Source organism: Ictalurus furcatus, chromosome 6, assembly GCF_023375685.1.
Source record: "Ictalurus furcatus strain D&B chromosome 6, Billie_1.0, whole genome shotgun sequence".
Lineage (NCBI taxonomy): Eukaryota > Metazoa > Chordata > Actinopteri > Siluriformes > Ictaluridae > Ictalurus > Ictalurus furcatus.
This window is the reverse complement of record NC_071260.1, coordinates 14,692,393-14,715,464: the sequence shown is the minus strand read 5'-3', so window position 1 is coordinate 14,715,464 and position 23,072 is coordinate 14,692,393. Positions and strand designations below refer to the sequence as shown.

Here is a 23,072-nt window from a genome sequence, read left to right as displayed (position 1 = left end):
CTTCCGGTCTGTTACCACCTCATCAATGGGGCAGAATTTATGCTTGGTGTGTTTTCTTGACATCTGACACACCAAACACACCAGCTGTTGATCATCCAGACAGAAGAGTTTGAGTTTTGCACTGTGCAGACTGCAGACCATTTCAGATGCAGATGAAGATCTCTGACTTTTCTCTTGTAAGAAAGTCTCCTTTGCTGTTGTTATTTGCTCCAGTCAAAATGGTCAGAGTTTCACTTTCATTTCTGGGAAAGTAATGACACCATGATTTCAGAGATAAACACATGGCCATGACTCTTCCTTCAGTTAGCAATTATTTCCTTTCTGAACAATGAAAATGTGATAATGAATTTGAATAAAAATGCATTAAAATGTGAAAGCTAAAAATGTGTAAAACCAAGCTCACCAGAACACTGAACCTGCTTGTGAATAGGTGGAGTTTTAGATAACATGCCTAAGCCTAAATTATAATAATCACTCATGCCATATACAACAGTCAAGGCTTTCTAGTTTAATATTTAATAGGTATTGATAGCTGATTGAAGGGGAGGGTGATGGTGATGGTATCATGAGTGCTGTATTCATGAGGGAATGTCCACTACAGGGCGATATCACAGTAAAATGTATTTTATACACTGGTGAAGAAAAAAGCACTGATGGTAGAAATGTCTGATTGGAAGTGAGCTGGTTTGAATTATGAAAGACGGAGCTGTAGTTGATGTTAGATGCATAAGTATTGTACAGGGTTTTATAGGAGTATTTATTTAGAGTATTTATTTATTGGAGAGCAGTTGTGTGGTCACAACACAAGATTTGTTCACATGTTTACAGTCAGCTTTCATCGTCAGCAAGCAGACGGTTTTTACAAAACTATTCTCACATGAAACTCAGATATTATTAGTTATGAAGCTGAAGAACTAGCTGTCCTAACAGTCAGAATAAGAGATAATATACATACAGTGCCCTCCACTAATATTAGAACTCTTGGTAAATATGAGCAAAGAAGGCTGTAAAAATGATCTCTATTGTTGAACCTTTTGATCTTTTGTTCAAGAAATTCACAAAAAAAAAAAAAAAAAAAACATACATGGATATCACACAGTTGCAAACAAAGCACAGGTTTATCAAAAATATCTTTGTTAAATATACAGTACTTACAGTGAGGGAAAAAAGTATTTGATCCCCTGCTGATTTTGTACGTTTGCCCACTGACAAAGAAATGATCAGTCTATAATTTTAATGGTAGTTGTATTTGAACAGTGAGAGACAGAATAACAACAAAAAAATCCAGAAAAACGCATGTCAAAAATTTTATAAATTAATTTGCATTTTAATGAGGGAAAAAAGTATTTGACCCCCTCTCAATCAGAAAGATTTCTGGCTCCCAGGTGTCTTTTATACAGGTAACGAGCTGAGATTAGGAGCACACTCTTAAAGGGAGTGCTCCTAATATCAGTTTGTTACCTGTATAAAAGACACCTGTCCACAGAAGCAATCAATCAGTCATATTCCAAACTCTCCACCATGGCCAAGACCAAAGAGCTCTCCAAGGATGTCAGGGACAAGACTGTAGACCTACACAAGTCTGGAATGGGCTACAAGACCATTGCCAAGCAGCTTGGTGAGAAGGGGACAACAGTTGGTGCGATTATTCGCAAATGGAAGAAGCACAAAAGAACTGTCAATCTCCCTCGGCCTGGGGCTCCATGCAAGATCTCACCTCGTGGAGTTGCATTGATCATGAGAACAGTGAGGAATCAGCCCAGAACTACACGGGAGGATCTTGTCAATGATCTCAAGGCAGCTGGGACCATAGTCACCAAGAAAACAATTGGTAACACACTACGCCGTGAAGGACTGAAATCCTGCAGCGCGCGCAAGGTCCGCTGCTCAAGAAAACACATATACATGCCCGTCTGAAGTTTGCCAATGAACATCTGAATGATTCTGAGGACAACTGGGTGAAAGCGTTGAGGTCAGATGAGACCAAAATGGAGCTCTTTGGCATCAACTCAACTCGCCGTGTTTGGAGGAGGAGGAATGCCGCCTATGACCCCTGGAACACCATCCCCACCGTCAAACATGGAGGTGGAAACATTATGCTTTGGGGTTTTTTTTTCTGCTAAGGGGACAGGACAACTTGACCGCATCAAAGGGACGATGGACGGGGCCATGTACCGTCAAATCTTGGGTGAAAACCTCCTTCCCTCAGACAGGGCATTGAAAATGGGTCGTGGATGGATATTCCAGCATGACAATGACCCAAAACACATGGCCAAGGCAACAAAGGAGTGGCTCAAGAAGAAGCACATTAAGGTCCTGGAGTGACCTAGGCAGTCTCCAGACCTTAATCCCATAGAAAATCTGTGGAGAGAGCTGAAGGTTCGAGTTGCCAAACGTCAGCCTCGAAACCTTAATGATTTGGAGAAGATCTGCAAAGAGGAGTGGGACAAAATCCCTCCTGAGATGTGTGCAAACCTGGTGGCCAACTACAAGAAACGTCTGACCTCTGTGATTGCCAACAAGGGTTTTTAAACCAAGTACTAAGTCATGTTTTGCAGAGGGGTCAAATACTTATTTCCCTCATTAAAATGCAAATCAATTTATAACATTTTTGATGTGCGTTTTTCTGGATTTTTTTTGTTGTTATTCTGTCTCTCACTGTTCAAATAAATCTACCATTAAAGTTATAGACTGATCATTTCTTTGTCAGTGGGTAAACATACAAAATCAGCAGGGGATCAAATACTTTTTTCCCTCACTGTATTTAGTACAAACTTTGCTATAGATTTTTATTTTATGACTTCTACATTATCAAGTCAGTACAAAAATATTTTAGATTTCCAAACATTAGTTTTCCAGCACAAAAATTAATGTTCTACCTAATTCTACCTGAGGGTCGTCACACCAAATATTGCCTTGGAATTTTTATATCCACTGTACAGTAGGCAAGGTTTATGATTACCTATAATGACAGGTTACTTAACAGGTTAACAACAAATAAATATGGGTTAAAAAGGTTAACATCAATTTTTGTACATGGGCTGTGTAGCATAACATTAGTAATGCCACCATAAGAGAATAATTTCGATCCTTTGACGTTTAATAGCTGTTTGATATTTGATTCTTGCTTTCTTTCATATTTTAGTGAGGAAAAAAGAATGCAACTGATTGTGTATGTTTCATCATGGCTCGGTCCTAAATCACATGCTAAGAAGTATATCAGAACTGTAGATCAGAACATCTATTAGTACCCATATCTGTGTTCTATTCAGACATGTACTTCAGTGCAGTATGTGGTATGGGACATAGACCATGTCTTAAATAAACATCTACAGCTAAACTTTAAAGAGACGAGGATAAGCAAAACTGTGTATTATATATCAGTAATGTTAAGCCCTTTGTTAAACTTTTTGTTCAATTAAATGACTGAATTACTCTACGTTTCTTTGTATTAGAAGAACTCTTGGGTGTATCATGGGCGCTGTGTTCATGAGCAATCCACTAGAGGGCAGTGTGACACATTGAACTGAAATGTACTTCACAAGTTAGTGGTGAAGAAGAAAAACACTGACGCGGAAATGTCGGAAGACTTGAATGGTTTGTTGTGAACGGCTGAGACGCTGAGACGTATTTGAGGCAGCATCAGGTGAACAGGTGTTGAATTTTATAAGAGTGCCGATTTACTACTGCATAGAGTATTTGTAGAGCAATTGTAATATCAAAGATTTGCTCAGATGTTTATAATCGTCTGTCATCACGGGCAAGCAGCTGGATTCTGACTCATTTACAGAACCAGTTCTCACATGAAAATGAGCTGTCATTGGTTGGCTGGTAGAAGCACTAGCTGTCCTAACATTCAACGTAATATTACTTAGTTCGTTTTGTATTTTATTTATTTATTTATTTATTTATTTATTTATTTAGAGACATGAATTTTGAGGAAAAAAAACACTTAATTACTGAATACAGGAATAGGACCTTAACTTCAACAGCATTTGAAGGGAATGACATACAGTCACACAACCAACTGTAAAGTGTTCACCCAGGTGTCAGGCATGACGCACACCTTTTTGTTATTTATTAAAATAAGCTAATAAATCATATGTAAATTTGATATGAATTTCACTACCGAATGGGCCCATACACAAAATATACCATTATTTAAAGCTCAATAGCATTTGAAGGGAATGTCGTACAGTCACAAAACCAACTGTAAAGTGTTCGACTAGGTGTCAGGTATGACACACACCTTTTAGATTTTTGATCTTTATTAAAATAAGCTAATAAATCATATGTAAATTTTATATGAATTTCACTACCGAATGGGCCCATACACAAAATATACCATAATTTAAAGCTCAATAGCATTTGAAGGAATGATGTACAGTCACAAAACCAACTGGAAAGGGTTTGACTAGGTGTCAGGTATGAGAAACACGTTTTAGATTTTTGATATTTAACGATACAATGCATGAACAAAAAAAAACTTCACGAATGCATAAAGGGAGTCAAAATGTACTGGACTGAATGGTACCCATACTGGATTGAATGGTTTTCTTAAAAAAATAGATGTCCTATTAATGAAATAATTAAAAGAACTGATGATACATGAATGTTTAACCCTGTTAAACATGTCCTGATTAACCTACCTCTATCTTGTCATTAAAATAGCTACTGATGCTGGCAAGGCATTAAAAGAACAATAAATAAATAAATAAATGACTGAATCCTAATTTGGAGTTTAATGTGCCCCTGAAATCAATGTTGGTGTCATTTAAAAAAATATATGTATTTTATTGTCCTTCACTTAATTTTTTTTTTTTGGTTCACTTAAACGCTTTGTAGAAGGTTTGTGCCCCACCCCCAGGGACAGGTTTTACTCCACAGTACTAACCCTTGTTTGAGGACTGGTGTTTATTCATTTTGAAGTGGGTGAAATTTTTTTGTGCATTTTTCCATACTCTGGTAAGTGGACTTTAGGAATTGTAATCTTTCTTTGGATTTGTGTTACAGGTTCTCCACTTTCTAGTCCATGACCACACCTCAGAATGGGGCAAAGAAAGCGAGTTAATGTCCAGTCTCCTGTGCCCTGTCCTTCTGAGACGCAACCCTTCAGTCCTCACACACACTCCTCCACAGAGATCCCTCATCACACACACTCGTTCAACACTTCCGGACATCATGGATATCTGCAGAGCGGAAAGCACAGCATTTGCATGGTGTCTGACTTCTTTTACCCCAACATGGGTGGCGTGGAGAGCCACATCTACCAGCTCTCGCAGTGCCTCATAGAGAAGGGCCACAAGGTGGTGATAGCAACACACGCCTATGGCGAGCGGCGTGGAGTGCGCTACCTCAACAATGGACTGAAGGTGTATTACCTCCCACTTCAGGTCTGTGAGTTAAACACGACCGCATTAGGTTGAAAAGTAAAATAATTGGTTTGATCATCCTATGTATGCTATTCATTAAGCTTCATTGCTTTTTTTTTATCTGTGTTTTTCCACTTTCTGCCCCTTTATCAATGTTTCATATACCCATTGCTGGAGAGTATGTTGCTGGTGAATAAACATGGAATGAAAAGATACCATCATACTTCTGGAATTAAAGTACTGGTGGTACATCTGACTAGCAGTGAGCGTGAAGAAGCTTTGGCTGAGTGTAGTGTGTGTCAATATTATACCAGAATTAAAGTTAAAGTGAAGTCCCTCATCTGAGGAGCAAAATATCTTTAAAATTACTACACAAGTTCATTCACTTTAATTTACTACCAGAAACTGAGAATGATAACTTCATGACTTCTTCCCGTAGGTGATGTATAACCAATCCACGGCCACCACCTGCTTCCATAGCCTGCCACTTCTCAGGTGTGTGTTCGTGCGTGAGCGTATCACTGTGGTGCATGCCCACAGCTCCTTCTCAGCCATGGCCCATGATGCTCTGTTCCATGCCAAGACCATGGGTCTCAACACCGTGTTCACAGACCACTCGCTCTTCGGATTCGCTGACCTCAGCTCTGTGCTGACCAATAAACTGCTTACTGTGTCTTTGTGCGACACCAACCACATTGTATGTGTGTCCTACACCAGCAAGGAGAACACTGTGCTGAGGGCCGCCCTCAACCCCGACATCGTCTCTGTCATCCCCAATGCAGTTGACCCTACTGATTTCACACCTGATCCCAGTTGCCGTGACAAAAGCAAAATAACCATTGTCGTAGTAAGCCGATTGGTCTACAGGAAGGGTAGGCAGAGCATGATGTAATAGGGGACTTTTATAGTGTTGGAGTGTGTTCTGTGATTGATTGGCCCATCACTGTTTCCAGGAATTGACCTGTTGGGTGGAATTATTCCAGAGCTTTGTGCCAGACATCCAGATCTCTGCTTTCTGATTGGTGGAGAAGGTCCTAAGCGCCTTGTTCTGGAAGAAGTTAGAGAGAAATATCAGCTTCATGACAGGTAAGAAAGTCTTGCCCTATGTTCCTCCACTGTATTTACTATTCCAGTTGACTGGAGAGTACAAAATACCAATATCAGGTGTTTTAGCTCTGGTTTTTAGGCCCCACTACCGGTCACATTTCCAAGCATTTCTTGCTCTGGCACACTTAACCCAGATCATCTAACTGACATATGTTTAGTTCGCAGGAAACTTGAAATGATAAGTTCATGGCAATGGGGTCTGAAGGCTTCATTTGAACATCCCTGATCCATTTGCCACAGGCAGCACAAAAAAAAGTGTAGTGCAAACTATCTATAGTCATTTATTGTAGCCGATTAACTAGTATAATACTATAATGAAGTATATCAGCCAAGTGACAAGTATTGACAGAGTAAAAAAGTATTTCAGGGATGCTGCTTACATTTATGCCTTCAGAAACGTTCTTTGAACAGCGACACATGCAAAATAAAAAGCTGTTGTCTTGTGGAGAATCATTGCCCGTCATATAGAAGTCCTGGGTATAAACTTTATAAAGCTTTGACTTTAAATGGTATATGTTTCAAATACAGAAGTAAAATAATCCACAGTTGTAGTTAGTTTTATGGAATGCATTATGAAACTTTTTTCATTTAATGGTTTGGCTCTTAAACCTATGAAAATATATAGATAATTTGAATGGTTTGCTGGGTCTCGTACGTACTAGTAAGTTGATTAGCGTAGAATATTAAACACGCTCTGTGTGTATGCATCATGTGATTGTGTCTCTAGGGTGCGTCTTCTGGGGGCTCTGGATCACAAGGATGTACGGGACGTGCTAGTGCAAGGTCATATCTTCCTGAATACATCACTAACTGAAGCCTTCTGCATGGCCATAGTAGAGGGAGCCAGCTGTGGCCTGCAGGTCAGTGTGTTTACTTATAAATGATGTGTGTGCTTTTAGTTTGGAATACTTATTGGAAAATAAATACCACTACCTAGCATGTTTGTCTTGCACCTCCAGAATTGGGGGTTTGATTCCAACCTCTGCCACAGGGAGAGAAACTCCAGTTTCCTCCCCCAAACCAAAGACTTTGAAGACACCCTGTCCAATGTGTCCCACACCTTGTGCCTCGAGTTCCTTGGGATAGGCTCCAGGCTCCCTATGACCCTGTGTAGAATAAGTGGTATAGAAAATGGTTGGAAATAACATTACCGTACCCAATGACTATTAATGAAGTTTTTTGAGTGCGAGTACAGCACACAGTACTTGTTTGACACACAGTCACCTGGAGGGAAGACAGCAATGTAGTTAGCTTTCTTCTTCAATGTTTGTGTGTGTGTGTGTGTGTGTGTGTGTGTGTGTGTGTGTGTGTAGGTGGTGAGCACTCGTGTTGGAGGTATACCGGAGGTTCTCCCTGATGAGTTGGTGACCCTGTGTGAGCCGACAGTCAGCTCCCTTTGTGTTGGATTAGAAAAAGTTATTGCCAGGCAACGTGCGGGCAAAGTTCCCTCTCCTGCAGCCATCCACCGCCAGGTCCAAACTCTCTACACCTGGAGAAATGTCGCTGAGCGGACAGAAAAGGTGTGTGTATGCTTGAGTCACGTTTTGTAAAGCAAAGGTTGTGACAATATCTTGACAATTATTGGAATAAAATTTTTGATCATCATACTATATAAACTTTACTGTTTTTGTGTGTTGGTAGGTGTACGATCACGCATGCAGGCAACCAGTCCTGCCCTTACCTGCTCGACTTCGGAGGCTGCGCTCTCACTGCGGTGCTGTCGCTGGCTCTATATTCTCCTTTGTAGCTGTTATCAATTTCCTCTTCCTTCTATTCCTGCAGTGGCTCTTCCCCAATCACCTCATCGATGTTGCCGTGGATGCATCTGGACCAGGTGGTCGTTGGGGGCGGGGCTTTGGGAAGGAAGAGAGTAAAGACCTGAATGTAGCACGGTGTGCTGTTGCGGATACAAGACGGTTAAAGTGTTAGTGTGGTCAGGATGTAGCTTCTGATATGTGGGACCATGTTTATACCTCCAGAAATTTTAAACAAGTGCACTGAATTGACCTGTTTACATTCCAGTGAAGGGTGTCTGGTGCAAGTGTGATGAACTACTTTATTCCACAAAAAAGTCTGTAGTAGTTATGATCTTAGTCAAGAAGACTCACTGTGTCATTTATTAAAACACTATAACATGCAGTTGTCCTTTTATTTTAATTACAGTTATTAGCTAGTGATCAGTGGCACCCAAGCACTTACCACTGCCCACAGTTTTTGTTTATTGTGTATATAAGCAGCATAAGTTATTAATCTCATAAGCTGATATATGATTTTTTAAAATTCTATTGTTTACAGAGAATGTATATAAATGAATCAACGATTTGTTAAATATTGTATCATTGTACTATTAATGACTTGGAAATAAGCAACATGGCAACATACTTCACTTTTATGGCTGATCAAGTACTTTAGTTTGCCCTAAAGTCAGAGAGAGAGAGAGAGAGAGAGAGAGAGCCATGATTTATGACTTCCAGTGGTAATATTCTTTCATATCCACTGCAGTAACTGAGCTGGTAATTACAGATATTCTTCCGGTAGAACTGAGGCTGATCTGACAAATACAGATTTTCTATGATGGCAGAGAGATGGCTACTGCTTACATTTAATCATATTATTTGCTAGTATAATGGGACTGTACTTGGAAACTTTCATTTACAGTGTCAGCCTTTTTTTAAAAAAAATTGTTATGCTTCACCTGACATATTGATAAAGAGAGCATGTGCTCTCTATTGCAGATGTAAAATGCCATTTAGATGACAGAATATATAATGCACAATATATGATATTTTGTTAGGTATCTTTGGAGTCCTAGGTGAAAAGGAGTTGTGTTCAGATTTACTTCAGGTTAATTATTTTCACATGCTAAGCACAGAACCTTTCCCATTTTTCAATCCTGGAACAAACTAGTATTTTTCCTAATTTGCATTCGTTTTAGTGTCCTATTCATTCAACTTCAGTAATTGCTTTATCCTGGTCCAGGTTGCGATGGCAACATGGAGATCATGGAGCAACATGGCAATCTCTCTCAAATTTTTGTAGATTTAAATGATATATCTGCTGTCTGTTCACAACACCTCATACTGTAGTTGACTTCCCCCACTTACCCTGTAGTGGTGTTTCGTTTGTGACCGAATAGGTGACAGAACGAATCTTTTAAGGGAACAAATCGTTCTCGTTCACTTCCATGTACTGACTCAGTTTTTCTTCACTTAAAGCGCACCTATTATGGTTTTGAAACGTGCCTAATTTTTTTTAGAAGTCTCAGAATATATTTACATGCATCCAAGGTCAAAAAACACTAACGTGCTCAGAGCTTAAAATGCAGCATTATCTTTTTTGTTTCCCAGTGTCAAAAACGACTTGTTAAATGATCCATTCTAAATGGTTCATTCTAACCTCCTCCTTTCAGAGAGCATACTCTGCTCTGATTGGTCAGATGTCCCAGTCTGTTGTGATTGGTCTACCACTGTCAGCGAGCAGCCGATGAAGACCAGAGGTGGGGCTTTTTGTTACAAACCTGCATAGGAAGTAAGTTACTAATGATTCGTTCCATCTTTTGGGAGTCAAAAACTCAGTTTGTCGTGCACTTTGATTTTTTACAACTTTGCAGGCTTGTTTACAAACAGCTCTATAACACACTACATTAAAGGTAATATTTGAAAAACCATAATAGGTGCACTTTAAGTCCCACGGGTGCAAAACACGTGACTGCTTTGGCAGCATTTTCCTGGTTTTTAAAGACTGCATTAGGAATCTTGAATTCTCAAATTTGAGGGTATATTCAGTTACACTAATTACTTTGGTTTCTCACTCACTTGTTCTCTCTGTCTCCATTATGCTCTGTAAATGTGATTAAGATTTCAAGAACATTGTAGGCCAGGATTAGAAATGAATCTTTTCCCCAACTGTCACTGTGGCAGGTAAATTATCAAACTATGTTGGGGGTAGTAGATGTTTGCTTTAAAACATCTCCTATGTGTTAATTAATTACCTTAAGGAGATATGGTATTCTGTCAATGATATGGCAGTTTTTACAGTGCGTCATATTTTCCCTCATGAACAGCAGATTATTTTGTTTCCTTGATGTTTTTTTAATGCCATTTTTGTTAAACATAATTTATTTTCTATGCATAAGGAGGAAATGTTTCTGGGTCCATACTTTGTTGTTCCTTTTACCCAGTCACTTCCATCAGTGTGTGAAATAAACAATAGAAGACATGCAGATTCAATATTTATCAACTAAAAAAGGGTTCATATAGGGTATTGTTCACTTTTATGAATGGATATGTATTGCTACATTCTAAGCTTTTCATTCTGTAAACTAACTGGTGTGTCTCAAGGGAATTTTCAATGGCTCAGAAGTAGAAGGAGTAGGAGGCACACACTTATGATAACAGTTAGCAGAGTCGGGTAAAAGGAATGTAGTTTTACGAACAACAAAGAGGAACATTCCAGGAGCTTTTTTCTCTAAAATATATGTTCATTGTTCATTTTTATAACATATAAAAATATAACTTATTTTATAACTTTTATAACATTTTTACGACTGCCCGTAGACTTCCATTTGACTTTCAAGTTAATATTGATTAAGCATTTTTCGTTCTGCTCTTGGTACAGGAAAATGAGTGAAAATGTTTTAGCGATCTGTCAGAAGAAATGCTGGAGTATTCCTTTTAACTATGTCTTGGTGATTTTCCATTTCTTGTATATTGTTTAGACTCATGAGTGGTTTTTTTTTTGTTATTCTTTACAGCTAATAAACCTAGTTTAGTTTTTTAACCCAGCTTTGGAACATACTAATTTTACCCACAAGTAGAGTTAAAAATTCAACTCATGAAAAATCCTAATGCAAATCAGCTGGGTCAAACCAAGCTATGCCAGCTTAGGCTTAGTCCATACTGATTGCAGCACTGGGTTCCCAAATTGGGTTGTTTTTTAGTAGCACCGAGCTCTCTATCAGGTAAAACATGACAAGTTTAGTCTAACAACAGTGCAATCAGGTGTCAGGTCAGGAGGAGTAACACAACAATCAGTCTCTACTGTAAGGCCCCAAAGGGCAAACACAAGCCATTATTATGGTAAAGCAGCCCAAATTCCTATTACTATCAACAGTAAAGATGACAGCAGTAGTGAGAGCAGTGACGATGAAGATGTTCCTTACCAAGTTTAAAAAGAAAAATAGTTAGCTGTCTCATGTCTCTGTTATTTGTGGGTGATGACATGAATGTGATGGTCTTGTTACACCATTCAATGATAGCAACTAACACAGCAGATAAAAAGAAGGCCATTGGTAGAATGTGAGCCAGACTGAGCCAGACTCCCATAAAAACTTCAAGAAACTTTTTGTCTTAGTGTCTTTGTGCTAAAAAGAAATGATGCACTTAAACCTCATAAATAATTTAGGAGCTGCTGCAGAAGATGAATCAGTATTTTATTTGCAAACTACCACCAATAAAAAGCCAATGATTTAATTTTGTTAAACCAAAAAAGACAAGTTACAGCTCTTCCCTGAGAGCCACCAAGAATAAAAATTCAATGGCTCCATTGCAAGCTGTTGAGATTGTCATAAATGTGGTCAGTCAGGTCCTCTCAGCAACATCTGCCAGAATGACAGCAAAGGTCACAGCCGACCATTGAGAGATAAACTGATAATCTTTTTTAAATTTATTTTTTAAAAGCTAATTATATCATTAAGTAAGCAACTCACTGAGGGGCAGTGTGATCAAGTACGCAGGATTGTCATTAAAGGATTGTCATTAAAATTAATAATAGAAATGAAGGAAGTGTCAGATGGGATTACAGAGTAATCTTTAGGATATTTGGAAGAGGTGTGAGATATTTGTCTGACTGGAGGGGAAAATCTAAATTAGAGAATGAGATAGCTGGTTTTAGTGACAATCCTGAAAATGTAGAGACATGAACAGATGTCACACAACAATTACAACAGTCTGAATTTTAGATAGATACCAGAATGGAATACCCAAGGACCAGGGGCGGAGCAAAGGTTTTATCTTTGGGGAGGCGAGAAATGTTCAGGGTCCCCTTATTATTAATATCTTGTTGTATAATTAAAAAAAAAAAAATTGTGAAAGTAAATGCAACCTCAAATATGAATGGACACACATGTATCTATTCAACAGTCTGGATTGGCAAAACAAAACAATGTAGGCTAGGTTTAGGTATTGTGTTCAGCAATCTTTCAAATCACACACGTAGTACACACAAACGGTCAGTATCGTGGATTTATTGTTTGCAGAAACAATACATTCTATTTAGGGTCAAAATAGTTCACACACACACAAAAAAAAACAGTAAAGGCGTTCAGCAATGATTAGGCCTACATTAGACCAAAACACACAGTGCAGTATTACCAACTACAAACAAACAGATAACTTAAAAATCCATTGACAGCTCCAACCTGTTATGTTGTCTGACCTAAACAATCAGACAGTCTGATTAAGAAAAATGAGCAACTGAATGAACTCATTAAACACGTTCAAAAGGGGAAACATTTTTCAAATGAGAACAATGCATTACTGAACCATTTAAAGCTTCATATTCCTCGCCTTTTCATTTGCAAATCTGGCGACTACCTTGTCCTTGTCAATGTTAATTTCCCTTTCGATGTAGAGCAGTGTTAAATTTGACAGCCGCGACTCAACCTTGACTGCAAGTAACTTTTGGTGAGTTTCAGATGCCTGTAAGTCCTCTCTTCCTGTTACTGTTCTAAAGGGAAATAACGCATATGCAAACAAATTACAACACACAATTTAGTAGCCTGAGGTGTAATGATTTTTTGAACCAATTTTTAAATAAAATTATTTAGAATGGACATTTGATCTATGTTTTGCTACTAAAAATAAATGTGTTTTGGTACTAAAATTTTTGCTTCTAAAGTTTTGCTACAAAAAATAAATACAAAAATAAATTTAAAAAAAAAATCGGATCAGTAGACCACCCCCCAACCCCACCCAGAAGGCGGGCCTAGGGTTGTTCGCATCTCCGACCCCTAACTCCACCCCCCACACACACACAACTCTGCCAACGCCAAGAACCAGAAAAGGGACATAAGTCTTTCTTTCACTTTCAAAGAAATGCAGTGCTGACTCTCTTTTTTTTCCAAACTTGAAAACGTTCCAGTGAATGTTCTAATCTACAAATGGCAGATTTGATGAACTGATTTCACAATCAGTTTGTCATGTTCCTCTCAAAATCCAAAAAAAGAAAAAGAAAACAAATAATAAAAAAAACACAAACAGATCCCATAAGCCACTGCAATATTAGGCTAGAATGCGTGTTGTAAAGATTGACTTGATTGAATATGTAGTATATAGCAAAAAAAAAAAATAAAATAAAGGAAACTTATAGAACAATTCCCTTAGTAATCATAGGTAAAAAATGTGAGCCTACAGTACATGCTTACACACTCAATTGTGGAAGATTTTACTATATATTTATTGATTAATTGGAAAGAAACATTGGAAAGTTTAATCAAACTTAATCCTCGCTACTAAATTTGTTCAATGTTTCAACAAGTGGGAGGAGCAGGAGACACAGACTGATGCAGTCCTCTTGCAGTTACTAGCTTAAATAAATGTTAAAGGAACAGAAATCTGATCTGGGAAAGTGAAGAAGTTACATTTACCCAGGGCAAGTTTACACCGGGACGTTTTTTCAGTCATGTCCAAATCAGTGGCTGTCAATGGGAGTGTTCACACCCTTGCATCAAAGCATCAAATTATTTAAAAACGTTTTTAATGTCGAGCAGTTCGACCAATGAGATTCGCGCTTCTGTTCACATGCCCGGAGCCGCTGAAGTTACATAAAAACCACGACTTGGTGGCACTCAAGTGGCACACACTTCTTGCCGGCGAAGAAGAAGCCAAAAAAAGAAGAAACCGAAAAAGAACCCAAAACAGAAGACAAAGAAGAAACCGAAAAAGAAGATGCAACCAAGTAGTAAGATGAATGTCGAGCTGCTGGTGTCTTTGGTGTCTGAATGCCGAGAGCTTTATGATCAACGCCACAGCGACTACAAGAATGTTGATAAGAAGTTGTTATGGCAAGAAATTGCAGATCAAATAGGATTCGATGGTGAGTTTCATTTACTTATTTTTGTTATGTACATGGGCTTGTAACTTTTTTTCACAAACTTTTTGTCACGTATCAAGAAACTCTGGACTCCATTTCCCATCAGCCACTGCACTGCATTAGTTGTCACATGACCACCTGCACCTGATTCACGTTTTGGTTAATGAGCACTCCTGTGTATATATAGTCCGTGTCTGCACGGTTTGTTTGTCTTTCGTTGTATTAGACCCCTGTGTTCCATGTTTCCTGAGCTTGTTAGTCTATGTTTAGTTTTGCCACAGTATTCTACCAAGTAGTGTCTAAGGCTCACGTTGTTTATGTCTCGGTGTTTGTTTCTTGCCACAGTGTGTTTCCAAGTTGTCATAGTGTATTCGTTTCTTAGTACGTTTCCTTCAATAAATGTCATTATTTGCACCTGCTTCTGGCTCAACCTCGAATTGTGACACTTTTAACCATCTCCATTGTTTGTGTGCTGTGTAGTGGAGGAGGTTAAACTGAAGTGGAAGAGTTTATGCGATACATACATGAGGAAAAAGCGTGAGGAGGATTGCAGGAGTGGACAGGCTGCTAAAAACAAGAAACAGTGGAAGTATATGAAGTTGATGGAGTTCCTTGTAACATCAACTGAATTTCAAAGGTATTAACATTAGAACATTACAATACATAGCTGTGTGAGCTATACAATATGTAGTGCATTGACATTAAACAGGGATTAACATGATATCAGGCCATGTTCCCTGTACACTGTGATCATACCTCTAGTAGAATACTATGGATAGGTAATCTCTGCTGAATTTGTGTTGCTAGATGTATTGTACATTTAAAATTACAGTGAAATATTTTTTTTAACCAAACACTGACCTCACGAGCATCAGTTCAGGATGGTTAGGAAGTGTGGCATGGCCCACACTGTGAATGATTGTTTCTGTTGCTGAATTTATCTTTGCAGTGTTCACAGCAATATTTCTGAAAACACTGATGCTGATGAAGTGGATGACCAAAATGATGCAAGTGAAAACGTACGGGCAAGCATGGAAATATCCATCTCCAGCCCAGCAGTGATGAGGTCCAGAGCGGAGAAAAGAAAGCAATCAGACATGCCAGACTTCTTGGAGAATTACCTGTTGTCCAAAGATGTCAGGGATAGAGAGAAAGAGGAGCGCAGAGAGCAAAAGAGAGAGATAAAGAAAGACGACATTTACTTTTTTGTTCATGGCTTGGTACCTGCACTAAAGAGATTGTCCCCACCCCAGTTGTCTTCGGTCAAACTCCAAATACAACAATTATTGCACAATGCTGAGTTTGGTCAGTCCTCTTTCTCAGATTCCTCGCCATCAGGTCACCCTGCAGACCCCTATGAACTATGAGCACCACCACTGTTGTGTGTACGTGCATTTTATTTATCTGTATTTAAAAAAAAAATCTTTTTAATGTACATGCAAGAAATACTTTGTTTACCCAGTAATGCTTATTTGCACCACCATTTCTGAGTACTGTTCCCTGACCCCATGTTTATTATCCTGTTATTGTTGCAAATTCATACATTGTTCATTCATAAAAATAAATGTTTGACTTTTCACAAATTTTGTAGCTGTATTATTACAAAACAATGATTCAACATGCAAACTTGAAACCTATTTACTAGTCCACAATTTATATATATATATATAGTGTGTGTGTGTGTGTGTATATATATATATATATATATATATATATATATATATATATATATATATATATATATAATTAGTACACTAATGAATGACTAGCAACACAATGTAGCTCAACACAAAGCCTCAAGCTTCAAAACTGATGAGAACTTCATGACTCATTATGGCTATTTTTTTTTTTGATGACACTGAAATGCAAGCATATATTCTAAATTATCCATTTAGTTATTTCAGGGTTGTTTTCTACTCTAAATAGCATTGTTTGTTTCCCTGCAAATATGCAAATGATAATCCGCTGATTGATAGTCCATTGCATTTAATTTTGCACCATAATATGCATATAAGTATTCAAATAGCTAAGTGCCCCACTATTGAGTTGTTTTATTGTCATATTGACCACAAAAAACACTTCGACAGTTTTCAGGAACATTAACATAGGCACAACAATAGTACCCCTCCCACCAAAGAAGAAGAAGAAGAGAAAAAAAAATAAAAAATAAAAAAATCTGGGTCTTCCCATAAGTGTTGGAATAAATGCTATTGCTCTGACTTTTTATTAATTCAAATCATTAATTATTTAAAAAGAGTATATTGTTTAAAATGAGAACTTTAAGGATTTAGCTTTAAATAAGTAAAATGTGTATGAACAGCTTTTTGTAAAGGCCAGCTCTCTTCTTCTTCTCAGTGATAAGCTGGTGTCAGAAACGGAAAGTTGTGCTGCGCCACCTTGTATACCGGGGTATTTCTGCTTTTCAATAAGGGGGTCAGGAGGTGAATTTACACTTTCACTCAGCGCGTTGCCCGCTTTAACGCCTGGGTGTGAACACAAAAACGCGTCGAAACATGAAAAACGCACACACACATACACAAGACAGAGTTCTTCACAAGAGCAGAATTCAGTGTAAACATCCTACTGAATCAATTCCTTGGTATTAAAGTGCATTAATGTGGTTTTACAGGTTACAGAAACTGACACTATATTTATATTTCCACTAGTTTAATCACCACTATCCTTTAGTGATTGGTCCTGTTGTTCACATATAAGACAAAACTGTAATACTGTCATAGCCTACTCATTTGGGTTTTAAGTAAACATTTGATCTGTGCATTGTGTGTCAAATCCAGACAGTGTAGAATTCTCGTTTTCAGTAGCTGATAAAATGGTTTTCATTTTTAATTAAATGTATATAGTTTAGGTCTCTAATCTAAGCCTTGTATGTCCTAATTTCTGTAGCATTTTCCCTAAAACACTAAACAATAAGCATGCACATCTCTTTACAAAGCAAGATTTATTAACCTGAAATACCTGTCTAATATAAGAAGTGTTAAGAGGCTTTTTTATGAATGTGATTACCTGTTAATGTGTGAAAAGGGGCTTGTGTTATTCCCAGCTTTATATGGTACATGATAATTGAAACTTATTGTCCTGTTCTTTTCCCTGTACTTTTGTGTACAGCTATGTGTACAAAACCACCTCTAAGAGGCCGTTAGCCTTCCAATGTGTTTAGATCCATAAATTATTGTAAAATGTCCTTATTCTTTTTAAATAAATTAATTAAACTTGGACTTCTTTAAACTATAGGATTTGTGGTCCTATACTTTGCCATCTGGTGCAGAATTTACATGAAGCAATTTGTATAATAGATAGTGTAGACTACAATAATATAAACAAAGTTCATATAGTCAGCAGAGAGAAGTGTAGTTGGTTAGTTTGATAGATAATGGCCAGGATGTGACATTCAGGACTTCAATGAAACCCAAACATGTCTGTGATAATGCAGACATTCTCCATTCAAGGCTGAACAGAGGAGCCACATTAACACACATTAGCCACATTGTTCTCACCTTGTCTAAATGCTTACACACACACACACACACACACAAAGAAACTTCGTTTATTGTCCTGTTCTTTTAACTGTAGTTTTCTGTATAGCTGTGTGTACAAAACCACCTCTAAGAAGTAGCTAGCCTACTTATGTGTTTACATCCATAAATGATTGTAAAGTGTCCCAATTCTTTTTTGAATTAATTGATTAAACTTAATGTAAAAGCTAATGGGGACAGTCCTTTACTTGACCTGCTCACAACAGTCATTTATGATATTATAATATTATATTTGATTTGAGTTGTAAAGGAACCATATACTTTCTACTGTAAAACTGACTGGGCTGAGGTTATCTACAGTATATTATCATTTAAAATAACGCAGTAACTTGATATTGTGTCTTTTGTCTTTGTAATCTAGACGGCAATAAAGACATTTACGTGTATGTTTTGCTTTATGTACATGCTAATTCTTTCTTAACTGCACAATCATATTTTTGCCATGTGGTGCAGAATTTACATGAAGCAATTTGTATAATTGATAGTGTAGACTACGAGTAAAATAATAAAAATAATACAAAGTTCATATAGTCTGCAGAAAGAAGTGTAGTTGGTTAGTTGGCTAGGACTTCAGTTCAGGACTTCAATAAAACGCAAACATATCTGTGATAATGCAGACATTCTCCATTCAAGGCGGAACAGAGGAGCCACATTAACACACTGTTCTCACCTTGTCTAAATGCTTACACACACACACACACACACACACACACACACACTATTCACACATTTTCTGTAAGCTTGGACGTAGTCTTACCAGTGAATAGTTTTAATGTTTATGTAAATAGATTTAAAGACATGTAAATGATCAAGTTTTAAAGAATGAAAGACTTAAATTGTCTAGTGCACATCTGAGTGGACCCTTGCTTTATTCCGCTCAAAAGCATAATTTACATAGTTGTGCAATAGGTGAACTGAGAGTGTGTGTGTGTGTATGTGTGTGTGTGGGTAGTTTGAAAACCTGTCTCTCAACAGGAGCCAGATTCTTCAACATGTTTTTGCATGTGTGTGGGGGAGGCCGATGTGTGTATTTTGCATGATAACTGGTGGGAGGTACAGTTTAGTCAGGGGGAGTGTGTGATATTGTAGAGGCCATATAATGTTGGCAAGCACAGTCTCCCTAAACTGAACATATTAGAGCTTTGTTTCTGAAAGACACAAGTTGTTGTAAGCGTTTTTTAAAGTCTGGCTTTAAGAAGGATGGCTGCAGCCCATGCTGAGGTGTGTGTTTGGAATGAACTGTGGCAACAAGATTTTCAGGTCTATGGAGGACGGGTATGTAACACACTTATGGAAGGTGAGTTTGATCTTTTACTGTTTGTGGACAATAGGACTTTGGATGAAGATGTTGAATGGTATAGTGTCTATGGGTGTGTGTTAATATGTTGGTGCAGACCAAATGTCTTTTGGGACTTTTGGATGGTTCTCACAAGGAAAATTGTTTCTTTTATGAAGAAAAAAATACAATCTAAATTTGCCAAACAGTTTCCTTTGGTTAGGTTTAGGTCTAGGTGTAGGCATAGCATTAATTAGCTGCATAATTAATTATAACAATGAAAGGCCATCACAAAGATGCAAACATGTGTATGTGTGTGTTTAAGGCTCTTGGGCAGACAGAACTCCTCTCCATGATTCAGCTTTGCAGGGCCGGCTACTCCCAATTAAGAAGTTCCTATCTCAGGTACAGAATGATGCACACAATCAGAATCTCAGAAAGCTTTTCTCTGTTAATTCACATTACATAAGTGTAACTGAAATGCTTGTGTTTGCACAGGGGATGAATGTTGGTGTGGTCACACTGGATGGCATCACTCCGTTACATGAGGCCTGTCTAGGGGGCCATTTTGCCTGTGCTAAACTGCTGCTGGAACATGGGGCTGATGTATGTCCTGAACTACCTGAATATTTACTAGTCATAAATACAAGTGTATGCAACGTGAATAAGTTATTATCTCTGTGTATGTTCCATCAGGCTAACGCTGTGTCTGTCGATGGAGCCACGCCTCTCTTCAATGCATGCTTCAGCGGTAACACCGCCCTCCTCCGACTCCTTCTAAAGCATAGCTCTGTCCATCACCCAGCTCACTTGCGTAATTCACCTATACATGCTGCCGCAAAGCAAGGTGTGTTTATTCACATAACCACATAATATGAGTGCTTCCATTGTTCATATTACCACAATACAACCACAACAACAACAAAATTATTTCCACAATACATGTATAGGCATATAACAGCGTGGCCTTAGTATTATGTGGGTCAAAGTCGGTTTTAAGATGGGACATCAAAAGTTTTGACATTCCAGCTATCAATACTCTAAACTGCTATAATCGATATTTACAGCTCAACAAGCTATATACTTGAAGGTTACTTCAAATTTACATTACTCAAATTCTGAGACAATTCGAAAGTACATTTTTGAACTGTCGCCAAACACAGATAGAACCTTCATTATTCTGTAAGCTGAAATTTGTGAAGCAAATCCTTAATTTGTATTATTATAACAAATAGATGATAATAAACCTAGCAAAGAAAGACATGTTGAGATTGTTAACAGCATTATGACCATATATTTTTGTCAATACATTTTTCTACTGTATTTAAGATCTAAAATACAAAGTTGTTCCTAAACAAATATTTTACCATGATATTTCATGGTAAAACATTTAATAATATTAAAATACATTAGAATATACATTACATGTTTATATGCAACCACACAATCACAACTTACAAGTCTACTAGCTGACCTAGTAGCTATATAAGTGCGCCATTTACCCTCAGTCTTGGATTACAATGGAATTTTCAGTTTATTATGGAATCAAAGACACACACACTAAAGTTTCTTTTAGATACGTCATGTGAAAGTGTATGTGATTATATTTCAGGTCACACAGCTTGTGTGGAGTTGCTGCTGTCTTATGGGGTTGATGCTGATATGGAGTTGGATGAAGTAGGCACACCACTTTACTGTGCATGTGAAACCAGGAGCACAGAGTGTGTTCAGAGACTTCTGATCTTAGGTCAGTACACACACACACACACACACACACACACACACGCACAGAGTGTGTTCAGAGTCTTTTGATCTTGGGTCAGTATACACACGCACACATTTACTCTCTCTCTCTTTCACACACACACACACACACACACACAAAAGCATAGATTCTTAGAACACTGGGAACACAGGCGCTAAAAATCAACCACTTAACTATAGAACATTGTTGTACTTCATTTGGTTTCCTGAGATTTAGATACTTCAGATAGTTGATCTTCCAAGACTGGTTGGTGTACTTCTGCACTTGTGACAATGTTGCTAATAAATAATAATAAGCCTGTTACTATCAGTCTGACACTACTTAAACAACATTGCGTAATCATCACCCATTTGCCTTAAACAACTTTGGGTTATGTAATCTTAAATAAACTTGTTTACATGTTTTTTTTTACACTCTATAACAATATTATCTATTAAAATGGACATAAGGACTCAGATAAAGCAATCAGTAAAGGCAGCCATCTGGAAGCCAGAATCACTTTCTTTATCACACATAATTTAGTATCATCTCACACACAGTACAGCTGACACAAAATGTCTGCTAGTTAAATTATTGCTTTGAAGTGTTTCAGGTGATAATACAGTTGCAATTTGATTTTTATTTTAAAATACAGACTTATCCTGGGATTATATAAAACTGTTTCTATGTAAATATTATTACTGAGCAATATCTTTTGAGGCAAGGGTGTGATGAATTAGACGCAGTTAGCTAAGTCTTAAAATGGAAGCTATTATCTCATGCAATTAAGTACAGTATTCTATTATTACAATATGCAATTTATGAGTATTGTATCATACTGGCTTAGGTGCTAATGTGCAGTGTGGGCGTGGCATTGATACACCTCTGCATGCGGCAGTTCGAGTGGGTGGAGCCAAGGAGGTGGCTCTGTTGCTCGAGCATGGGGCTGATGGGAAATGTAGGAATTCAGAAGGCAAGACACCTCTTGACCTGGCTATAGATAACAGCATCCAGCATCTCCTGCAGACAGCAGGCAAGAGAACACGCACCAAAAACATTATTACGGTCGTAGTTAAGAGCAAAGCTATATTACCAGAATTGTCTAATCTATCATCTGTGTCTTGTGTTGTAGGTCCATGGTCTCTGTCACAGTTGAGCCGGTTATGCATTCGTCGTTCCTTGGGCCAAAAAAGACTGAACAGCGCCAGAGGTCTCCAATTACCAGACATTCTACACACTTATATTCTGTATCAATAACACACAGACACTCACTCACACACACACACACACACACACACACACACACTTCATGTTTACTGCACCGACTACTCAGCTTACAGAATTTTAAACACGTGGACAAATCTTTAGGAACTAGGTTTCTGATAAAGTTTCTGGAAATATTTTGCTGTAAATAAATTATTTGTATTCAACTTTAATACTGGATTATTTATTTTAAAAAGTATTATTATTATTATTATCTTATGTGAACAGCAGATGGCGACATAGTGATACGTAAAATGAGAAAACTGTGGTCAGTTTTCTCAGACAGAGACAGAGAGAGAGAGAGAGAGAGTTTAATTAAAGATTTCTAGTGAGTCATAAAAACTACACTTACACAGAACCCCAAAGACACGCGGTCTACAGGAAGAACTTTCTTGGTGCAGAAGTAACGGAATGGCGGTGAATGGGACTCCTGGGCATCAACTCGTGTTTATTTTCTACTATAGAAGCATCCAAGAGGGCACATTTCTTGCACATAGAAACACCTAGAAGGCACCCCATCTCAATTCCGTGCATGGAGAGAAGCCTATAGGGCACCGTATCTCGTTTTCTCCACTTTTCTCCATTGCAAGGGCACCTAGAGCAGGGTACTCCAGCTTTTTTTCTTCTTCTTCTTCTTTAATAGCACCGAGCGTTTTCGTTTTGAA

At 37.9% G+C, this 23,072-nt stretch overlaps 3 protein-coding genes across 5 annotated transcripts; all 3 read left to right on the top strand.

Annotated features, from left to right (window-relative positions):
- The first annotated feature begins 3,536 nt into the window (after nucleotides 1-3,536).
- piga (phosphatidylinositol glycan anchor biosynthesis, class A) lies at nucleotides 3,537-8,808 on the top strand. Of its 2 annotated transcripts, none has more exons than XM_053626641.1 (7): nucleotides 3,537-3,646; nucleotides 5,014-5,393; nucleotides 5,812-6,244; nucleotides 6,326-6,458; nucleotides 7,207-7,339; nucleotides 7,793-7,999; nucleotides 8,121-8,808. In XM_053626641.1, exons 2-7 carry the CDS (start codon nucleotides 5,049-5,051, stop codon nucleotides 8,406-8,408), a joined length of 1,539 nt encoding a protein of 512 aa, XP_053482616.1. In that variant the 5' UTR covers nucleotides 3,537-3,646; nucleotides 5,014-5,048; the 3' UTR covers nucleotides 8,409-8,808. The 2 variants fall into 2 exon arrangements, with proteins under 2 accessions (XP_053482616.1, XP_053482615.1); XM_053626640.1 differs by having other exon boundaries at nucleotides 3,537-3,654.
- A 5,427-nt stretch (nucleotides 8,809-14,235) lies between these two features.
- LOC128608703 (uncharacterized) lies at nucleotides 14,236-16,148 on the top strand. Its single transcript, XM_053626642.1, has 3 exons — nucleotides 14,236-14,573; nucleotides 15,051-15,207; nucleotides 15,520-16,148. The coding sequence occupies exons 1-3, from the start codon at nucleotides 14,426-14,428 to the stop codon at nucleotides 15,935-15,937; spliced, it is 723 nt and encodes a 240-aa protein (XP_053482617.1). The 5' UTR covers nucleotides 14,236-14,425; the 3' UTR covers nucleotides 15,938-16,148.
- Nucleotides 16,149-18,508: 2,360 nt separating this feature from the next.
- asb11 (ankyrin repeat and SOCS box containing 11) lies at nucleotides 18,509-22,555 on the top strand. 2 transcript variants are annotated; one of them, XM_053627901.1, is made up of 7 exons: nucleotides 18,515-19,421; nucleotides 19,726-19,805; nucleotides 19,899-20,006; nucleotides 20,097-20,247; nucleotides 21,013-21,147; nucleotides 21,992-22,177; nucleotides 22,277-22,555. In XM_053627901.1, exons 1-7 carry the CDS (start codon nucleotides 19,325-19,327, stop codon nucleotides 22,399-22,401), a joined length of 882 nt encoding a protein of 293 aa, XP_053483876.1. In that variant the 5' UTR covers nucleotides 18,515-19,324; the 3' UTR covers nucleotides 22,402-22,555. The 2 variants fall into 2 exon arrangements, with proteins under 2 accessions (XP_053483875.1, XP_053483876.1); XM_053627900.1 differs by having other exon boundaries at nucleotides 18,509-19,421; nucleotides 19,899-20,247.
- Nucleotides 22,556-23,072: the final 517 nt, after the last annotated feature.

Bases quoted from the DNA above. Each gene is read 5' to 3' on its own strand.
- piga (XM_053626641.1), top strand. From the start codon at position 5,049: ATGGGGCAAAGAAAGCGAGTTAATGTCCAGTCTCCTGTGCCCTGTCCT. The intron at 6,459-7,206 runs GTAAGAAAGTCT...TTGTGTCTCTAG, and splicing joins AAATATCAGCTTCATGACAG to GGTGCGTCTTCTGGGGGCTC. The intron at 8,000-8,120 runs GTGTGTGTATGC...GTGTGTTGGTAG, and splicing joins TCGCTGAGCGGACAGAAAAG to GTGTACGATCACGCATGCAG.
- LOC128608703 (XM_053626642.1), top strand. From the start codon at position 14,426: ATGCAACCAAGTAGTAAGATGAATGTCGAGCTGCTGGTGTCTTTGGTG. The intron at 14,574-15,050 runs GTGAGTTTCATT...TGTGCTGTGTAG, and splicing joins AGATCAAATAGGATTCGATG to TGGAGGAGGTTAAACTGAAG. The intron at 15,208-15,519 runs GTATTAACATTA...TTATCTTTGCAG, and splicing joins ACATCAACTGAATTTCAAAG to TGTTCACAGCAATATTTCTG.
- asb11 (XM_053627900.1), top strand. From the start codon at position 19,325: ATGGCTGCAGCCCATGCTGAGGTGTGTGTTTGGAATGAACTGTGGCAA. The intron at 19,422-19,725 runs GTGAGTTTGATC...TGTGTGTTTAAG, and splicing joins ATGTAACACACTTATGGAAG to GCTCTTGGGCAGACAGAACT. The intron at 22,178-22,276 runs GCAAGAGAACAC...CTTGTGTTGTAG, and splicing joins GCATCTCCTGCAGACAGCAG to GTCCATGGTCTCTGTCACAG.